The 19,734-nt window shown below is 39.7% G+C and overlaps 1 protein-coding gene and 1 long non-coding RNA gene across 3 annotated transcripts; one reads left to right on the forward strand and one right to left on the reverse strand.

The window, feature by feature from the left end:
* Window positions 1-109: 109 nt before the first annotated feature.
* On the forward strand, window positions 110-3,320 carry LOC119988518. Of its 2 annotated transcripts, none has more exons than XR_005465623.1 (4): window positions 110-243; window positions 1,411-1,469; window positions 2,445-2,555; window positions 3,112-3,320. It is a non-coding gene; the product is annotated as an uncharacterized LOC119988518 (long non-coding RNA). The 2 variants fall into 2 exon arrangements; XR_005465622.1 differs by having other exon boundaries at window positions 110-235.
* A 9,873-nt stretch (window positions 3,321-13,193) lies between these two features.
* LOC119987881 lies at window positions 13,194-13,653 on the reverse strand. Its single transcript, XM_038832784.1, has 2 exons — window positions 13,363-13,653; window positions 13,194-13,265 (listed from the first exon to the last, which is right to left on the reverse strand). Exons 1-2 carry the CDS (start codon window positions 13,651-13,653, stop codon window positions 13,194-13,196), a joined length of 363 nt encoding a protein of 120 aa, XP_038688712.1.
* Window positions 13,654-19,734: the final 6,081 nt, after the last annotated feature.

Genomic DNA, 19,734 nt, shown 5'->3' on the forward strand with positions numbered 1-19,734 from the left:
TACAACCAATAGTCTTTCTACCTTTAGGTAAACTAGTCAATGCCCAAGTTTTATTTTCTTTCAAAGCTTGCATTTCATCATTCATTGCCTTACACCAATTCTTATCCTTAATTGCTTCTTTATACTTCATAGGTTCTTGATAAGCAGGTATTGCAGCTGTAAAATGACTATCATGCAATGTATCATGATGATCATGTAATGATGCAGATGCTAAATCACAGTGGTCATCTACCAAGTAAGATGGTCTCTTTCTAATTCTAGCATTTTGTTCTCTGTTATTTTCATTGGTGCTTTCTTCATACTCTTCTGAATTATTGTTTGTGTTGTGTTGAATGTAATTTTCTTAAGTCAGGATGTATTCTTTATCTTGACTTTTGAAAGGAAATTCATCTTCCATAAAATACACATCCCTAAATATAAAAACCACATGTGTTTTTAGATCCAGCATTTTATAACCCTTGGTACCCATGGTATATCCTAAAAATAAACATTGAGTTCCTTTTGGCTGAAATTTGGATTTCAAAGGTCTATTATTTTTGGCAATGCAATAACATCTAAAAGTCCTAAATTCTTTGTAATCAACTGATTTATTATAAACAATTTGATATGGGGATTTTTTGTCTAGTTCTAGCAACATTTAATAGGTGTTGATGCTTCCTTTCCACCACACCATTTTGTTGTGGTGCGTAAGGACAATATTTTTGGTGTATTATTCCTTCTAAATCTTAGTAATATTGCATAATAAATTCTTTTTCCATTATTTGTTCTTAATGTTTTGACAGATTTATTGAACTGTATTTTTGGCATATTTTATAAATCTTAGTAATATTGCATGATAAATTCTTTTTCCATTATATGTTCTTAATGTTTTGACAGATTTATTGAACTGTATTTTGGCATATTTTATAAAGTTTTTGATGCTATTCCTAGTTTCATCCTTAGAATGCATTAGGTAAACCCATGTCATTCTTGTGTAGTCATCAACTACAGTCAAGAAATATTTGTATCCATCTATAGATGGAATTGAACTAGGACCCCAAATGTCCATGTGAATTAATTCAAAAATATCATTGCATTTGGTTGTGCTAACATAAAATGGTTTTCTTTTAATCTTGCCTAAATGTCATTCAATACAATTGTGCACATTATAGTCTACAGGGAAGGGCACAAGCTTGGACACATTCCCAGAGGGATGTCTAAGTCTGTTGTGCCATGTTCTAGAGTCTATTACAAGATTAATTGTTCCAAAATGCCTTAAGTCATCCCTACCAGCTTGATTAAAAAGGTAGAGCCCCCTAAAAAAAGTAGTTCCCATTCTAGCTTTCCTCAATGTGGCTGCTGCCTGCAGTTCACATTTATCCTCTGTAAATGTTATTGAACACTTATTATCTTTTGTTAATTTACTTATAGGAATCAAGTTAAAATTGAAAGTGGGCACACAATGTACTTCTTTCAATTCTAATTGATCTGTAAGTACTACCTGTCCTATGTGAGTTATTAGGTGTTTTTGCCCATTAGGTAGCGTAACATATGAGTCATTCATTGTATGATATGCACGATAATATGCAGTGTCCATTTAATAGAATTGTGCTTAAAATTAAGGATTTGGTTACCTGTTACTACTGTTGTAGTAGCCAAGACATTTTGATTCTCTATGGAGCCTTCTGCATTGTTGCTTTTGCTTTTCAAGAACTCTATCAGCTGTTGGCATTGATCATTTGTGAGCTCCACAATTGATGGTGATTCATTTGTACTTGCAGCCACTTGATTTGCTATGTACTGTTTGTTGTTTGGTTTATTAGGCTTGGACCTTTTTGTGAAATTGGGAGGAAAACCATGCAACTTGAAACATTTATCAATTCTATGGTTCTCGTTCTTGCAAAATAGGCTCTTCTTGTTGGTTGGAAATGACTTTGATGCATAATCCAACTCTCTTTTTGGTCTATCTGAATACCTTTGTTGATTTCCTTTGTAATTTGTTCTTGAATTCCGACTTCCAGTAGCTGTAGTAGTGAACTTTTTGGCTGCCATAGCTATGGCCTCCTCTGAAATTGTTCCTTGGCTGTTAGAGACTTTTTTGCTTTCTTTCCTCTTGACTCAACAAGTTGTATGCCTTGGTTACATCTGGAATTGGATTCATCATTAGAAGTTGACTACTGATGTGGCTATAAGAATCATTTAAACCCATTAAAAATTACATGAGTCTTTCTCTGTTCCTCTTGCTCATAAATAATTTGTGGGTGTTGCAAGACTTGCAAACTAGAACTTCTTCATATTCCTGGAACTCATCCCACAATGCTTTACACTTAGTGTAATAATCAGTTAAAGACATACTCTTCTGTCTGATGGTGGATGGTTCTCTGTAAATTTCAAAAATTCTTGCTTCATTGAGCACTGAATATGTTTCTTTAAGGTCTAACCATACCTCCCTTGCCGTTTTTCAGGAGGAGATACTTCCCAGAATCTGGAAGATACAGAGTTAGTTATCCAAGTTTTCAGTAGACAATCAGCTTGTATCTAGAGAGTATAATGAGGACCTTGGGCATCTGGGACATGTATGGTTCCATCAACAAAACCTTGCTTATTTCTAGCCCTTAATGCATTGAGGAAGTCCCCACTCCACATGTGATAATTTGAACTAGTTAGTTCAAGTGAAATCAACTTATTGATTGAAAAATCACTAGGCAAAAAATTGTATGGGTTTGAAAAAGGATTTTGTGCCATAGTGTTTACAGAGTTACTCATCACAGAAGGTTTGAGAGTATGGATATGGTGGAATGGTGGTGTGAGTAGAGAGAATGGGTGGGTAAAATAGGTTGAGAATGTGGCTGTGATGATGAAAAAATTTGTGGATGAGAACCTTCAAAAGATGAAGCTCCAATTTGAGCATTTGAGAATGAAAATGGCAAACCTGCCTTATGAGTACCTCCAAATGAGAGTGTAGTCATAGGAATATTTGATAATAAAGGAGGTAGTGTTGTGACTCCCCTCATAAAATTTGCAGCCTTAGATATAGCAGCTGAGACCATTGATGAAGTAGGCAGATCGACATTTGCAGTGTCCTACTCCGATACCGTGTTTGTAATTGATGATTAATTTTTTGTGTTGCAGAGCGTCAAGATAAAGAGGAGAAGAAGTAGCAGCGGAGACTAGAAGGGAGAAGGAGAAGAAGAGAGAATATCAGAAAGATTCAAATATGCTATATATTCAAATCAAGTCTCCAAGAGAGACAAAACTTACAGTATATCATGTACAAAGTGAACGGTCACAATGATGTGACATTTGAAATCATAAATAAATAATACAACAATATTAAAAGACAAAACGCACCGTATGAAACGCACCGTATGAAACGCAACACCTTCAGTGTTTGACTAACTAAAGATAACCTTGACTTCAATAACTTAACTTGAGTGAACAAACCACGGTTACTAACATGCGAAGCTCGAGAACAAAGCACGATCTGTCGCGCCAACAAGAGAAGGAGAAAGACCAGAAGATGGCGGGATGGTCTGGTGGCAATGGTGAGAAGAAACAAACTAGTCTGAGGTAGATTTAACATATTGTTTATGGTCTAAAGTTTTAATTGCATGTTGTCAGTTGGGATATGTCAGAAGCAACTTATGTATAAGAGTGGGGCTCCACAACCAACTGATGTGATGCAGGTGTACCGAAAATGATGAGCATGACCGCACCAAATCTGATATCTTTGGCTGATAAGCTATTTGTGCTATTAATTTGTGGATCCAAGGCATTTATGATAAGTCAGTGAACATGCCAAATTTCATGATTGACAAAGAAGAAATCATAACACCAAGCAATGTACCCGTTAAGCAAGCAATTGCATACTAAGGAGGATTTCTTGGCAACAAATCAGTGAATCATTAGAAGAGCCAAGTAGCAACAATATGGAAGTCAAAAAGAGTTGATTAAGGAGGGCGAAAAAACGCTATAGTCCAATACCATGGATCGAGGAGTCATCAAGCTAATCATCATCATCAATCTATATATATAACGAATGATCCAAAAGGCTTCTCCTTGGTGCCATGTGGATGTCTCTAAAAAAAACCTACACAAAAAACAAAAAGTAACTGACAAAAAAAAAAGTTAAATATATTGAATAACTTTAAGACCCACAAGCACATACAATTAATAATATACAAATAATTTTAAAATCATATTTAATAATACAACAAATAGTCATATCAATTATCACCTATTAATTGCATAGAAAAACAAAAAGATAAAAGCTTAAATGAAACATATTCACAATATAGGTATAAAATAACACACAAAAACATACAAGATCACAATAAAGTTCTAAGAGATACTACAAAAACTTCATGGGAAAAATGAACAATTTCAACAAAATTCCTAACGATATGACCCTACAAATCATGGAATTATTTGTCAAATAACAACCAAATTATACAATTCAATAAACTCTAATGATGAAAAATATCTAGTTTAGGATGCATTCTTAGGAGATTTCATAGAGGATGATCCCGATGATCCCGTATAAGATAATCCCTTAGTGGATGATCGTACAAATGAGGAATTTAATCAAATGTGAGATATAGAGTATAACAAATTATATATTATATATGCTTATTGACATAGTATGAAAAATTGTGGCTTGCTGATATAAGAAGCAATAATAAATAAGATGTAAAAACTAGGAGACAAAGGAGGTGCGCTATATTTTCTATAGAATTTAGCATTTATGAGATGTTTTGTAGTTATTTTACAACTTTGTTCAAAAAACCAACGCAAACAATAATTGTTAAACTCTGAGCATATTTTGTCTTTATGCATCAAATTTTTCGCTCCCTCTTAGAAAATTATTTCTTAACATATTGAGAAAAAAGTATTGTAGTTATTTGTTCATCTCACAATTATCTTCATTTTCTATAATTCAAACTCTGTTGTTCATCATGATAACAAAGTATCGAAAAATTATCAAAAATCTTTATTTTTTAAATTAACTATGTGTTGCACGAAGCGCGAGCATGCAACTAGTTTCTATATGAAAAATGACATTTGTACATAGAATTATTGTACATAACCTTTTTAAATAAAAGTTAATAGCCCACAACTCAATTTTTCCTCTCCATAAGTTCTCTTATTCTCTCTCGTTCATGTCTCTCATTCTCTCTCCATGCACAGTTACCTTGCATCTCTCTCCTCCATAGCCAACGGACAAACTCTCTAATATAGCCACCATATCGACCGCCACCACTCCTAAAAAAAGCGTTATTGTCCCCAGGAACAGAACCCATACATCACCAATCGTGGACAGTTGTCGGAATCCCCATAAAATCCTCCAAAAGGATGTGGCCACAGCCTCCTAAATGAGTTCGATCCGGTCAATTCCGACGACATCGTCATTTTGGCCATCTGTAGGTACCTTTTGACTCACCGGACCAAGGACAAAATTTCCAAACCATTTTTCGGCCATAACAACTACTTGAAGTGTTTGATCCAGTTCTTGACCCGAACGGGTATTTTTTGACCCGACTTGGATCGTGCTGATTTTTTGTTTTTCGACAACCATGAGACCAGATTCTAGGAGATTGAAGTTAGAGCCACTTGTTTCCTTCGCTAGCATATCTCTTTCTTGTCCAAGTTTTTTACATTTTGTTGCATTTTGCCTTCATGTAGAAGAAAATATGGCAAAAGGTTCGTGAACCCATAATTGTCAGATGATAAAAGGATGAAACAATGTAATAATAGATTGAAATAATATAATAAGAGGCTGAAACAATGTAATAAATGTCTGTGTTAATAAAAAATGTAACAAGAGTAGGGCTGTCAAAAAACTTGAGAAAACTGAACCGACCGTTTGGTCAGTTTCACTATTTTTCTTTTTTGAAAATCGATTGATCAGTTTTTTAAAATAAAAAAAATAATTGGTCTGTTTTAAATATTTTTATAAAACCTTCCAACCGTCATAATAAATATTATAATATATTTATATGCACTGTATAGTATATAATGATTAGACATTAGTATTTGGTTTACTACTTATGACTTAGGAAAATGATATAGGTCCATAAAATTAGGTGTCCATAATATCCATAACCTATGTGGCATGTGCTTAAAAAGAATAGGTAAAACAAATGCTCATTGCATCTGCACTTGATAAATACAAAATCTAATAATATTAAAACTAATATGACAAAGCAACAATGTGATTACACTTATAAATAAATTTTTTGAGTTAATGATACCATCACCCTAACCCAAATAACTCAATTACATTGAGAGGTCTTCTCTCACATAATTACATTCACAGACACATTATACGTCTCTTCTTCAACCTGAGGCTTCTTATTAGGGATGTTATTCCTAACAAGTTTGATATGTACTGCAGGAAGTTATGCTTACGATTCTTGGTTGATATTTCGCTTGGCTCAAATTGAGGCTTCTTAGCTCTTGTCTTTGCCTTCTTGAAAAGAATCACGGCATATCAAATAATTATACTTCTATTAATCAACAATGTAATAAGATAATTTTATGTTATATCGCTCAGTTAGAATAGTTGTGATCATTTAAAAACCTATGTGAAATAATTAGGCAACCATTAGTCCATCATAATTCTAATTACATTGTTTTGACTGGACAGTGTAATAATGCGCTGACAAGCCACATAAATAAATAAAAAAGGTAAATACATTATCTTAAACAATGCTACTATCCTATTACACTGTAAAAAAAAAAGCAAAATAGTTCCAATCAATTCACCCAACTCAATTCACTTTCTAGATAGTTACACTTTTCGTTATGACAGTACAGTAATCCATTGTCAAGCTTCACAAGTAATCCATAAGACGTACAATCAATTGAAAAAAACTAAATATATTGTCTTAAACAATGTTGTCATCCTATTACACCATGTTAAAAAAATAGCAAAATGGTTCCAGTCAGTCCACCCATTTCGGTTCAATTTCTAGATAATTACACTCTAAGTCATGAATCATGATAGTGTAATAATCCACTGTCAAGCAGCACAAATAATCCATAAGAGGTTCAATCAACTAAACTTTTTTTGCTAAATATTACATTAAACCTGATCTAACATATATATATACATATAGCAACCATGTTATTACACCTTTAAAGAAAATTTCTGAGTTTTTTTTTTTTGTATGGCAGAAAATTTTTGAGTTAATGCTACCATTACCTTGCTTGTTCAGAAAATCCATTGATTCACCTTGAAAATGGCAACAAAAAATGTGAAAATACATGCCACTGAAGATTGAACCCAAGCAGGGGCAGAGGGAGGGGGGACTACACTAGGTTGTAGTCTCCCCAACCCTCACACCCCAATACTAAATATATATATATACAACATATATATGTACACACAAGGTTGTCAAAATCGGGATCTTATATAAGATCGGTGGAAGACTTACAAAATTGAATCGTAAAATTGTAAGATTTTATACAATTTAAAAAATAAATGTAAAATAATATAATTACTTATTTCTAAATAAATAATTAACATGATATAATATACTGTAGTTTATAGGTAATAAAAAATTAAAAAATATGATTATTATTTATTTATATACATATTAATATTTCACAAAATTATAATTTTTTAAAACCTCCAAAGAACTATGAAAAGCAAACACAATAATTGTGCAAGATTATATCATGTTAATAGATTAGAATCAATTTTTCAACATAAACTAGGATTAGAAACATAAACACATGCTTAGTAGACCACAACCCATAAGTCTATGATAGTAATGAATGATACATAACAATAGTAACTTTCCATCACAGCATGAAGCATGAAGCATCGTCAAAGATCAAAGTGTATTGATGAAATTTTAGATGAAAATGAATGTAAATGGAAGTCAGAAGCTGATATTTGTAGTGCCTTTCACCAATATTTCTCAAAGCTTTTTACGGCCGGTCCATGTCAATCAGAGCTCTCGTTTCTAAATCTATTGTTGAGGATTGTTGATAATGATATGAATGATACCCTGTGTCATCGAGTTACAAGGGAGGAAGTTTGGAGTGCAGTGCAAAATATTGGCTCTCAAAAAGCCCCTGGACATGATGGATTCTCATAAGGTTTTTTCCAAACTCATTGGGATACTGTGGGTGATAGTATATTTGCAGCTGCCAATGACTTTTTGGAAACTGGAAGGATGGAGTTTGAGCTTAATAGTACCCTTATTGCTTTAATCCCGAAGAAGAAAGATGCAATTCGGGTTACACAATACCGACCGATAAGTCTATGCAATGTATCTTACAAAATTATCTCCAAAGTTCTAGCCATTAGATTGGGGACTATTTAACCAAAAATTGTGCAAGAGAATCAGTCAGCTTTTAATAGTGGCAGGTTGATTACTGATAATGTGATTGTGGCGTTTGAGGCTTTGCATTCCATGAGCTTGTTAGCTAGAAGTAGAACCAATTACATGGTGGTGAAACTTGACATGAGTAAAGCTTATGACAGAGTGGAATGGAATTTTTTGCAGGAGGTAATGGCGCGTATGGCGTTTTCAGATAAGTGGATTGGGTGGATAATGCAATGTATTAAGTCTGTCACTTATCGTGTCCTTGTAAATGGTTCTCCTTTAGATATTATTTATCCTACGAGAGGCATTCGACAAGGTGATCCTCTTTCTCCGCTTCTTTTTGTTCTATGTACTGAGGCCCTTAGTAGTAACCTGCATATGGCGCACAATGCGAATTTGTTCCGGGGGATCCCTTTTGGTAGAGGCCGACTTCGGATTTCACATCTACTATTCATGGATGATAGCCTTCTTTTTTGCCGGGCCAAAGATGAAGATTGGATATGTCTCTATAATTTATTGTCTGAATATGGAAGAATTTCTGGCCAGTTAATAAACTTCAATAAGACTAGTATTTTCTTTTGCTGGTTTACACCTATACGGCAAAAAGGAAGGCTAGTGTCAATGATTGGTGCTATTGAAGCCAATAGGTATGATCGCTACTTGGGATTGCCAGCAATTGTTGGAAGATCTAGAAGAAGTGCTTTCCTTTATGTTCTAGATAAATAAACAAGAAGGTTACTAGTTGGTCCCATTGCACTTTATCTCAGGTTGGGAAAGAAATTTTTATCAAAGCAGTTTTACAGGCCATTCCTACATTTGCCATTCAATTGTTCAAGTTCCCTAAAAATCTTTGCTGTGAAATGGATCAAGTCTAGCGTAAGGTTTGGTGGGGAAATAATGCTAAAAATAACCCAAAAAGCAGGCTACCGTGGTCCAGACTTTGTGAGGCGAAGAAAGATGGAGGTATGGGTTTTAGAAACTTTGAAGCTTTCAATGATGCTTTGTTAGCAAATCAAGGTTGGAGAATTCTTACAAACCCTGATTCTTTGGTGTAGATCCTAGAATCTGCAATCAATTTGTTATCGTTGATCGAGGCCTATGACAACACTACAAGATCAAAAAAGGATGACCATCAAACTTGGACACCGGTGTGGCGTCGGCCGAACAAGCTCCGACGATCAAGTCAGTCAACGGTGGGAGCTATTTAAGTGAGAGAAGTGAAAGGCTTTTAGATAGAGAGAGAGATACCAGGTAGTTGAGAGAGTAAATGAGGAGGACCCCCTATTTATAGTGTTTCCAATCACGTGGTCAGCACGTGTTGATCGTACAGATCAGCTTCTTCATTGGGCCATGATTGGGCCTGTGGCTTAATTTGACAGCTATAGGATACCGTGGCCTTGATATGCCTCTACACCCAATCCCTATATGGGCCTTGGGCTTTGCCAGGACCTGGGTCAAACTGGCCATCAGGCGCATATTTGGGCCTGTCTAACTAGGGCCTACGCTGGGCTTCTGTCCATATGTTAAAGTATTTCGGGCCAACGATTTTTGGCCCATACAGTTTTTCCCCAACTCTCGGAGTCGAGTTTCTCGACTCTGAGAATAGTCAAGTCATCGGTCGGAGATCATTAGTTATTCGGGCTGGATTTTAGACTAACAAATCTAATCGCTCGTTCGGACAGAAGTCTGGAGCCACTTAGGCTTTGATCATTAGACTCTCCTGGGTATAGTTATTCAGTCGGACGAAGATCCTTGGCCACTTAGGCTTTGATCAATAGACTCTCGTGGGTCTAGCAATTCAGTCGGACGAAGGTTCTTGGCCACTTAGGCTCTGATCAATAGACTCTCGTGGGTCTAGCTATTCAGTCGGACGAAGGTCCTTGGCCACTTGGGCTTTGATCATTAGACTCTCGTGGGTCTAACTATTCAGTCGGACGAAGGTCCTTGACCACTTAGGCTTTAACGTTAGACTCATGGGTCTAGAGTTTGTGTGTGGTTAGGCATAGATCCATTTTCACGGTTCCACGTGTTATACGCACCAAGCCGAGATCTTGTTAGTAAATGCAGGCCAACTGCCTAGCTGTCGTTTGGTGTTTCAAGCTGAGACCTTTAGGGTTTTCTCATTAAATGTTGCCCCCTGTAGCATGCCTCCTCAGAGAATGTACCAGGGATAGGATGGGAGCCGTCGTTTAGTCTTTACCGTGTAATCATTATGGGGCATTAAATGAGCTTTGTTCTTCATGCTCCTTTTATATAACGAGATTATCGTTGTTTCTCCAAAGCTTTGCCGTTTCAGTGCTCCCTTTTTCCATTCTTCTTGCGGGTTCTTCATCCTTCTGCAAGTTCAGGTGATTCTCTTGATTTCCTCCTTGAATTTCTTTCTATTTTAGTCTATTTCTTGCTCTTGGTGAAGGGTTTCTGAGTCTTCTGGATAGTTTTCTGGGTGTTTTGCCTGGTTTTTGGTTGCTTTTCGTTCTTCGGAGTGCCTTTGGCCCTTCTCCTCTTTGCTTTTTGGCCTTCAAAGAGGTTCTCCGGTGACTGATTTCCATGGATTTGCCGTCTCTTTTAGAGGAGATTGCCAATCTTCGAGAATCCAACCTAGATGAGGTTAGAGGTGACCGATTGGGTAGTGAAGATGAAATGATTTCTGATCGTCCGACCATGACGAATTTTGCAGTTACGAAAGTTGAGGAAGGCGATGGGCCTAGCTTTGGTCAATCAAGTCCCTTGATCGTAATTCGTCGCCCGAAGAAGACTCATCATTCGTCCGGATTGAGATAAGTCGAGCCAGCTGAAGAGGTTGGACCGAGTAGTGGTCAGGCTATCCCTCCTATACATGGTACCAGCCCTACTATTGCTGAGGACAGATCGTTGAATTTCCTAGTGAAAACCGATGCTCTGACTTTAAAGGGAAATGACATTCTAAAGTTAAAGTATTGCTACAAATTTCCGACCGGAGTGGAAATAAGGGCTCCCGCTTATTATCAAAGGGTTGATTGGGATTTGTTGGGATGGACGGCCATGTACGAGGCTCCGTTTAAACTAGGACTCCGCTTCCCAATACCAAAACTAACGCTAGATGTACTGTGTTACTTTCGAATTGCCCCAGCTCAAGTTATGCCGAACGGATGGAGATTGCTGTTGGCGATTAAATGCTTAAGCGAGAGGTTAGGACATTCGTTTGGATACAGAGAGTTGTTGAACTGTTATTACCTGAAAGAGCACCCCAGAGATCCTGGTCGGTACTCGTTCAATTTATATAGGAAATAGCAAGGCCATCCAATCTTAAACTTGACAGCAGTCGACCGAGGCTGGAAACCTTACTTCTTTTGGGTACAAGGGGAAATGGTATTCGGCCCTGATAGATCAGACGAAATCCCATCTTCTTGGAGAAAAGCTAGTAAGTGTACTCTACCGTTTATTCCATGCGTGCTTTACTAATTGGAACTTATATTTCTTTTTTGGCAGTGAATTTGAGCACAAAACTAGTTTGCGAGAACTACGAGCGAGCTTTCAATAGCTTTGTTGGGGGTCTGACCGACGAACAGAGGGATTGGAAATATATATTGGCGGAAGCAAGCTTGTGCAGGAGTTCTTTGTGGTCCTCCGTCAAAGACATTCAAGAAGGTACCCTTGTACCTAAGCTTAAAGATTTAAGTAATGTTTTATGTACAATAAGGTCATACGAACTCTTAGCGTATCAATTCTCTTTTCTACGACATTTGACTATAGAAGAGAAGGGATTATCGGACGACAAAATGGCCGGTCCAGTCGATGTCAAGAAAGCAAGTGATGCCTTCGAGCGGAGAAAAAGAGCTACTCAGGAAGCAAAAAGGACGAAGGCTTCGAGGAAAAAAAGTTCAAAAAAGATCCCCATCGAGGTTGGGCCGGACGTTGCGCAAACTACTTTGCATGATGTTATTGAGGGTGACTGACCTTCGTCTCCCCCATCAAACAGGCCAAAGAGGAAAGGGAAGAAGCCGGAGGAGCCGTCCGACAACATAACCTTTACCTTTCCAGCGGGAACATCTGCTTTTTCTGACCCCAGAACATTTATGATAGTGGCCGGTGGCCTGGTTTTCCCGACAGACATAAATGAATTCACTGACTATACAACCGAGAGTATTACTGATTTCAACGCTATGCATGCGTACAGGGTAAGTATTCTATCGATCGTAGTTAATGTAGAAGTGCAAATTCCTACCATCTTACTATTTCCTATTTGCTTCTGAAGATATTTGAGGGTTGTCTCTATATGCGCGAGCAGTACGGTGTACTTAAGAAAAAGTACATTAATGCTTCAAGCAAAGTTCAAGAATTGTCGGCCGAGATTTCTTTAAGGAAGAAGAAAGAGTAGGTGGCCTTATCCAGTGCAAAGATCGTGGAAGAGAAGAATGTGTCACTTGAGAAAGAAATTGAGGAACTTCGATCTCAGATTCAATCCATGAGCGTTGACCGCAAATCCTCTGAAGACGAGATAGCAGACCTGAAGAAACAACTGGAGTCTGCGGTTGATGATGTGGTCATTTGTATGACCGAAAACTTGATGAGGGAGTTCAAAGAGGGGGAAGTCTTCTGATGATGAAGATAAGGTGAGCGACGAGAATGACGGCGATGGCAATACTCTCCCTACGGCCTGAACTTTAGATACACTTTAGCTGTAATTGACTGGTTGTAATACGGCTTAGTGTCACCCGTTTTTTGGCGTAGAATACTTAGAATTTTTGGGACAATCAAGGGAAAATATGATTTTTGGTGATGTAACTTTGGAAATCAATTTATTTTCTTAGTATTAGTTTCGATCGTGTTGGTATTATTGGTTGTTTTACTTGTCTATAGCATTCCAACAGTTGTTCAATTCCTGACCATCTTTGGATGTCAGCTTATACGCTCCTCGTCCGACAACTTCCCTAATCTGATAGGGTCCTTCCCAAGTTTGTCCAAGCTTTCCTGCTCCATGCTCTTTGGTGTTCTAAAAGATTTTTCTAAGTACGAAGTCTCCAACTCGAAACATTCGGGCTCGAACGTTTTTGTTATAGTGGTGTGCCATCTTTTGCTGATAGATGGCCGTTCGAACCCTAGCCTCCTCTCTGAGTTCATTGATCGTGTCAAGGTTGTTTTGTAATAATTTATCGTTGGTGCTCTGGCTGATCCATTGACATCTGGCTGAGGGCAGCTCGAGTTCGATGGGAATGACCACTTCCGACCCGTACACTAGGGAGAATGGAGTTTCACCTATCGGAGTTTTGGCCGTAGTTCGATAAGACCATAGTACACCTGGCAATTCTTCCGCCCATTTACCTTTAGCACCTTCAAGCCTTTTCTTGAGAGTGTTCATAATTGTTTTATTGGAAGATTCAGCTTGTCCGTTTGACTATGGGTTATGCGAAGTGGAATAGTGTAATTCAATCCCATACTTGCTGCAGAAAACTTGAAATTGATGACTCAGGAATAGAGAGCCGTTGTCGGTCGTAATTTTTTTAGGAATGCCAAACCTACAGATAATATTCTTCCAGATGAAAGTTTTCACCTCATGGTCCCGGACTTGCTTGAAAGCTTCTGCCTCAACCCATTTCGTAAAGTAGGCCGTCAAGACGAGGGCGTATACTCTTTGGCCAGAGGCGACCTGTAATTTGTCAACAATGTCCATTCCCCAATGCATGAAGGGCAGAGTCGGACGAAGTTGGAAGCATCAGCTTGTATTGTTGGCCAGAAGTAGCCGCTTGTTAAAGTTCGATTGGCCAGACTCCTTCCCCTTGAATGGTTCCCACATTCTCCTTCGTGTAATTCAGAAAGAATGTTTCCACCTTGCCTAGTCATTAAACAGCGGAGTAGCGGACCTGAGTACGATTTTCTATAAAGTTGACCTTCGTAAAGGGTAAACCGGACGGCTCCTGCTCTGATCGTCGGGTAGCATTCTTGTCGAGCGGCAATTCTCCTTTGTCAATGTACTCAATCAAAGGGGTCATCCAGCTATCCTCAGTGGAAATTGCAAGAGCTCTATCTACAACTTGGATTGTCGGGACTTCGAGGTGCACAACTGGTATCATTTGCGATTCGTTCGTCCGTAGGGCAGAGCCAAGGTTGGCCAATGCATCCGTATGCGAGTTTTCGAGAAGTGGCACTAGCGTTATAACGAATTCCTCGAACGTGTCTCGAAGCTTCTTGCTAACTCCAAATATGTCATCATATTGGTTCCGCGAGCCTGATAAGTCCCAAGCAGCTGATTGACAACCAACTATGAATCCGATCGAACGATAATTTTTCTCACTTTAAGTTCCTTTGCGAGCTCCAAACCAGCAATCAGAGCTTCGTATCCGGCTTTGTTGTTGGTAGCTCAGAACCCACAACGGATGGACTGTTGCATTATTTCCCCTGAAGGTGAAATGAGTACGACTCCGAGCCCGCTTCCGTTTACTTTGCTTGAACCATCGACCGAAAGGGACCATGTTCCTCCTGGACGTTCCATCAGGCAAAGCAATTCGTGTTTCGCTTGGATCTCTATTGGCGGAGTAAAGTCGACGACAAAATCAGCCAGTACTTGAAACTTCATCTCCGTCCGGGGCTGGAACACAATGTCATGTTCGTTGAGTTCCACAACCCATTTTGTCAATCGGCTAGACAATTCGGCCTTGTAGAGTATGCTACGCAACGGGAAGGTTGTCACAACGATGATCGAGTGACATTGGAAGTATGGGCCCAACTTTTGGGCAGCTACCATGAGTGCCAAGGCTAACTTTTCAAGTTCGGAACACCTTGTTTCCTTGTTTCTGCATCAAGTAGGCTTTTGCTGACGTAGTAGATTGGCAGTTGCCGATCGTCTTCTTCCCTGACTAATACCGTGCTAACGACTGTTTCAGAAACTGCAAGATATAATAGAAGTGACTCACCCTGCTTTGGTTTGGAAAGTAGTGGTGCTGATATCAAATACTTCTTCAGCTGTTGCAAGGCTTGGACTTGCGAAGAATGTCAAAGAAATTGTGGCACCGATCGGATGAGCGGGAGATGAATCTACTGAGGGCCGCTACTCTTCCAGTCAGCTTCTGCACATCCTTCCTGCTTCTTGGCGATGGGATGTTAAGAACTGACCGAATTTGGTCAGGATTTGCTTCTATTCCCCTCTGAGTTACCATGTATCCTAGGAACTTTTCGGCCGACACTCCAAAAGAGCATTTGCTTGGGTTTAGATTCATGTTGTATTTTCGAAGTACTTCGAATGCCTCCCACAGGTGCTCCAGATGGCATTCAGCTTTCAAGAATTTCACTAGCATGTCATCGATGTAGACTTCCATGGTTTTGCCCAACATAGCAGCGAACATTTTATTGACCAACCCTTGATATGTCGATCCTGCATTCTTTAAACCAAAAGGCATGACTTTATAACAAAAAATAACTCTTTCAGTGATGAATGAAGTTTTTTCCTGGTCGTCCGGATGCATGAGAATTTGGTTATAGCCCGAGAAAGCATCCATGAAGCTGAGGAGCTCATGCCCAGCAGTAGAATCGACCAGCATGTCGATGTGTAGGAGAGGGAAGGGATCCTTTGGACATGCTTTGTTCAAATCAGTAAAGTCGATGCAGACTCTCCACTTTCCATTTTTCTTTTTAACCACAACTACGTTCGCTAACCAATCCGGATATTGGACCTCACGAACGGAGCCTATGTCAATAAGCTTCTGGACTTCCTCGTTAATAATACGGTTACGCTCGGGAACAAACTTTCTTCTTTTCTGCCTGACAGGCTCGTGATTTGGATCGACCTGGAGTCGATGGACAACAACCTCTGGATCTATTCCGACCATATCGACGTGCGACCATGTGAAGCACTCATGATTCTCCGTGAGAAATTCAATTAACCTCGTTCGGATATCATAGTCAAGGCGCGCGCCTATTTGTACTTTGTGGTCCTGATGGTCTGGATGGATCTGTATGTCATCCAATTCTTCCATTTCTGGCGCACCACGGTTGAATGTGGCGGATTGGTAGTCTGAGGTCGCCAGTTGCTATAATTGCTATAAGTAATTTGTTTTGCCTTTCAAAGCATTGGTGTAACAGTTCCGGGAAGTAAGTTGCTCTCCCTTAATCTCCTTGACTCTCCATTTTGTAGGGAACCGTATCAGCTGATGGTACGTGGAAGGTACTGCCTTCATCTCATGGATCCACGACCGGTCGAGTATGATATTATACGGAGAGGCACTGTTCAACACGACGAAGTTAGTATTGAGGTTTATCCCTTCAGTGTAGACCGGCAAGGCAATCTCACCCAAAGAGTATTGTTGACCGACCGACAATGTTAGATTCGTCGATTTCCAATGGTTTGGGACAACTTAGGAAGAGGACATTCGTCGAGCTGTCATTGTCAATTAAGACATGTTTAATCGTATAATTAGCAACAAGAATAGAGATTACCAAAGCATCGTGGTGTGGATTGAGTAACTTCAAGGCTTCGTCGTCAATGAAACGTATGATCTGACAGGATGGCGGTGTAACAGGTTCGGTCGAACGGAGGACTGGATTGACGGCCTTCCGAGCATTTCTCTTTGCAGCTGAATACGATATGCCACTGATCTCGGACCCACCGATAATTACTCCAACTGACCCCTTCGGTTTGGGGTGAACTGGTGGGGTCAATTCTCGCTCCTTCCTTCTGGCCATGGTCTCTTTCCCCTTTTTGGTCAGCACATCCTTGAAGTGTTCACGATTCAACAACTCAATCACTTCATCGTGTAAACCTTGACAATCCCGAGTGGTGTGGCCGTGGTCTTGGTGGAAGTCACACCATTTTGACTAGTCTCGCCGATCCGTGGGGGACCTCATTTTGCTAGGCCACTGCACTTTGTTTCCCAAGCTTTTGAGAATGGATATCATTTCGGCCGGTTCGATATTAAAAGCGTACTCTGGCTTCCGAAATCCGGACGAAGCGGATCGAGATCGATTGTATTGTCATCTGTCATGGCGCGATCACTCTGGCCCTCGGCGTCGATGATCTGGGCTATGGACTTTGCCGACCCCGGTATTCCCGATGCTTCTCCCGACCGAAGGTGGTGGTTGGTTGCTTTCATCTTCATCCTATTTCACCTGGGCCCACACACGAGCTAGCATATCTTCTATGTTGGTGCACGGGAACTTCGTCAACTCCTTGTAGAGTTCGTCGGAGGGTGACAAACCTTTTCTGAAAGCTGTGACAGCTGTCTCCACATTGCAACTAGGGATCAATACCTTCTCCGCCAAGAAACGACCAACGTATGAACGAAGAGATTCGTCCAACCCGCGTTTGACCTTATAAAGGTCGTATGAAGCCTTGGGCAACCTCCTGCTGCTAGCGAACTACTCTATGAAAAGAACTGTCAACTGGGCGAACGAATTGATAGAAGCATTAGGGAGGTTAATGAACCATTGTAGTGCTGGACCGTTAAGACAACATCCAAACGCTTTGCACATGCATGCTTCGCGAGACTCTGATGAGGATTAAGGTAGACAGTTAAAAAATGCCTATAATCGTGCTCACAGGCTTAAGTTGAAAGAAGCACGGGAAGCAAGTGCTACTACTAGCCACGCAAACTCACGTGCGGATGACAACATTAATGAAGTCAGTACCATGCAAGATGAGGAACGAATTACATCCGAGATTGTAGGCATAGCAGAATAAGGATTTGGTAGTTCAATATTACTTAGAATTTGTTTTCTCTAGTTATTGCTTATTATTTAAGTAACTTAGACGTAATTTTCGTTTGGTATTCGTACTACAATTAGAATACAATTAGGAGTGATATTGCGGCTATATAAGCCAGAGAAGTCTATCAGTTTGGATTCATTCAATTAATCAAGAAAACCGAGAATTCGTTCTCACAAACTCTTGTTCTTTACTTCCGTTTAGACTAAGTTTTATCATTGGTGGTTTCGTTGAGAGGTTCCTTTGAATGGGCTCTCAAAAGGAATGCCTGGAGGCTTTGGAGACCAATCTCCAAGCCACCAACTCGGAGATGCAAGCGGGCTTCCAAGAAGTTCGTCAACAGATGGCACGTTTGGAGGAATTAATCATGAAAGGGATGGTAAATCAGCTGCCTAACAAACCACAAGATGACCCCAAACCACATGATCGCCAACTCCACCGCAGTGACTCAAGTTCCGAATTAGAGACTGATGAGGGAACATCGTCAGAAGAAGAGATACCGATTGTAAAGAGCCAAGAAAAATTTCCAACAACCACCAAACCGAGGATGAACTTTCCATCATTCTCGGGAGATGATCCCGTAACATGGTTGAGTAGGGCCAACCAGTTCTTCAAGTTCCACGAAATTAAGAAAGCTATAAGAGTAAATTATACGGCTTTTTTCTTGGAAGGAGAAGCCAACTTGTGGTGGCAGTGGATTGAACGAATTTATCAGAAGGAAAAAAGAGAGATCAGATGGAAGGACTTTGTATGTGAATTGCTCACTAGATTTGGTCCAACAGGATTTGTCGATCACGATGCTGAAATATCACGAGTATGACAGACTGGCGGTTTACGAGAATTCTTAAAAGAATTCGAGAGGTTATCCAATCAAGTACATGGATGGCTTGAGAAAGCTCTCATAGAAACCTTGATAAGCGGCTTGAAACCAGAGTTGGCAAAGGAAGTCAAGGCCCGATGGCCCAGAACAGTAAGGAAGGCCATCGAATATGCACGTCTGGAGAATGATTATTGGAATGATATGCACAGAAGCGGACGGGGAGAAATTAGGTGAATTAACAATTTACCATATGAATTGCCATTGGCCAAACCCATAGGAGCAACCCCGAAACCAATTCCGCCTGGTGTTAAGAGGCTATCTTGGGAAGAGATGCAAAGGCAGAGAGAAAAGGGCCTTTGTTTCAATTGTAATGAAAAATTTACCCCAGGCCATAAGTGTAAGGTACCCCAGATATTTGTAATTGAAAATTATGAGGAGGACGAAACAACATCACGTGAACTGGAGCTTCAATTACACGGAATTGATGAAAGTAGAGAGGATGTTAATCCAACTATATCCATGCATGCCTTAGCCGAAATTGGAGGTCCTAGGACCATGCGTTTCCAAGCCCAAATACGGAACCAATCCGTGGCCGTTCTCATTGATAATGGTTCTTCACTCAATTTTATTAGTAGCACCACTGCGAGAAAACTTCAGCTGCCCGTACAATCCATAGAGGCCTTTGATGTACGAGTCGCTAACTGAGAGCAATTGTCATGCAGTGAGGTTTGTAATAAGGTAGCCATCAAAATCCAAGGAATACATTTATGTGTGGATTTATTTGTATTAACTTTGGTGGGGTTGGATGTCATCTTGGGTGTTCAATGGTTGGAGAGCTTGGGAAGGATCGTGTCGGATTATCAACGCATGACAATGGAGTTTGCTTGGGGTGATGGTTGGATAAAATTTTCCAAGCAGCCTACAAG

Source organism: Tripterygium wilfordii, chromosome 21 (genome assembly GCF_013401445.1).
Source record: "Tripterygium wilfordii isolate XIE 37 chromosome 21, ASM1340144v1, whole genome shotgun sequence".
In the NCBI taxonomy this organism is placed as follows: domain Eukaryota; kingdom Viridiplantae; phylum Streptophyta; class Magnoliopsida; order Celastrales; family Celastraceae; genus Tripterygium; species Tripterygium wilfordii.

Excerpts from the sequence above, each read along its gene's own strand:
- LOC119987881 (XM_038832784.1), bottom strand. The coding sequence starts at position 13,653 with ATGAACACTCTCAAGAAAAGGCTTGAAGGTGCTAAAGGTAAATGGGCG. Across the intron at positions 13,266-13,362 it reads CCATCTATCAGCAAAAGATG|GAAAGCTTGGACAAACTTGG; the intron begins GCACACCACTAT and ends AGCATGGAGCAG.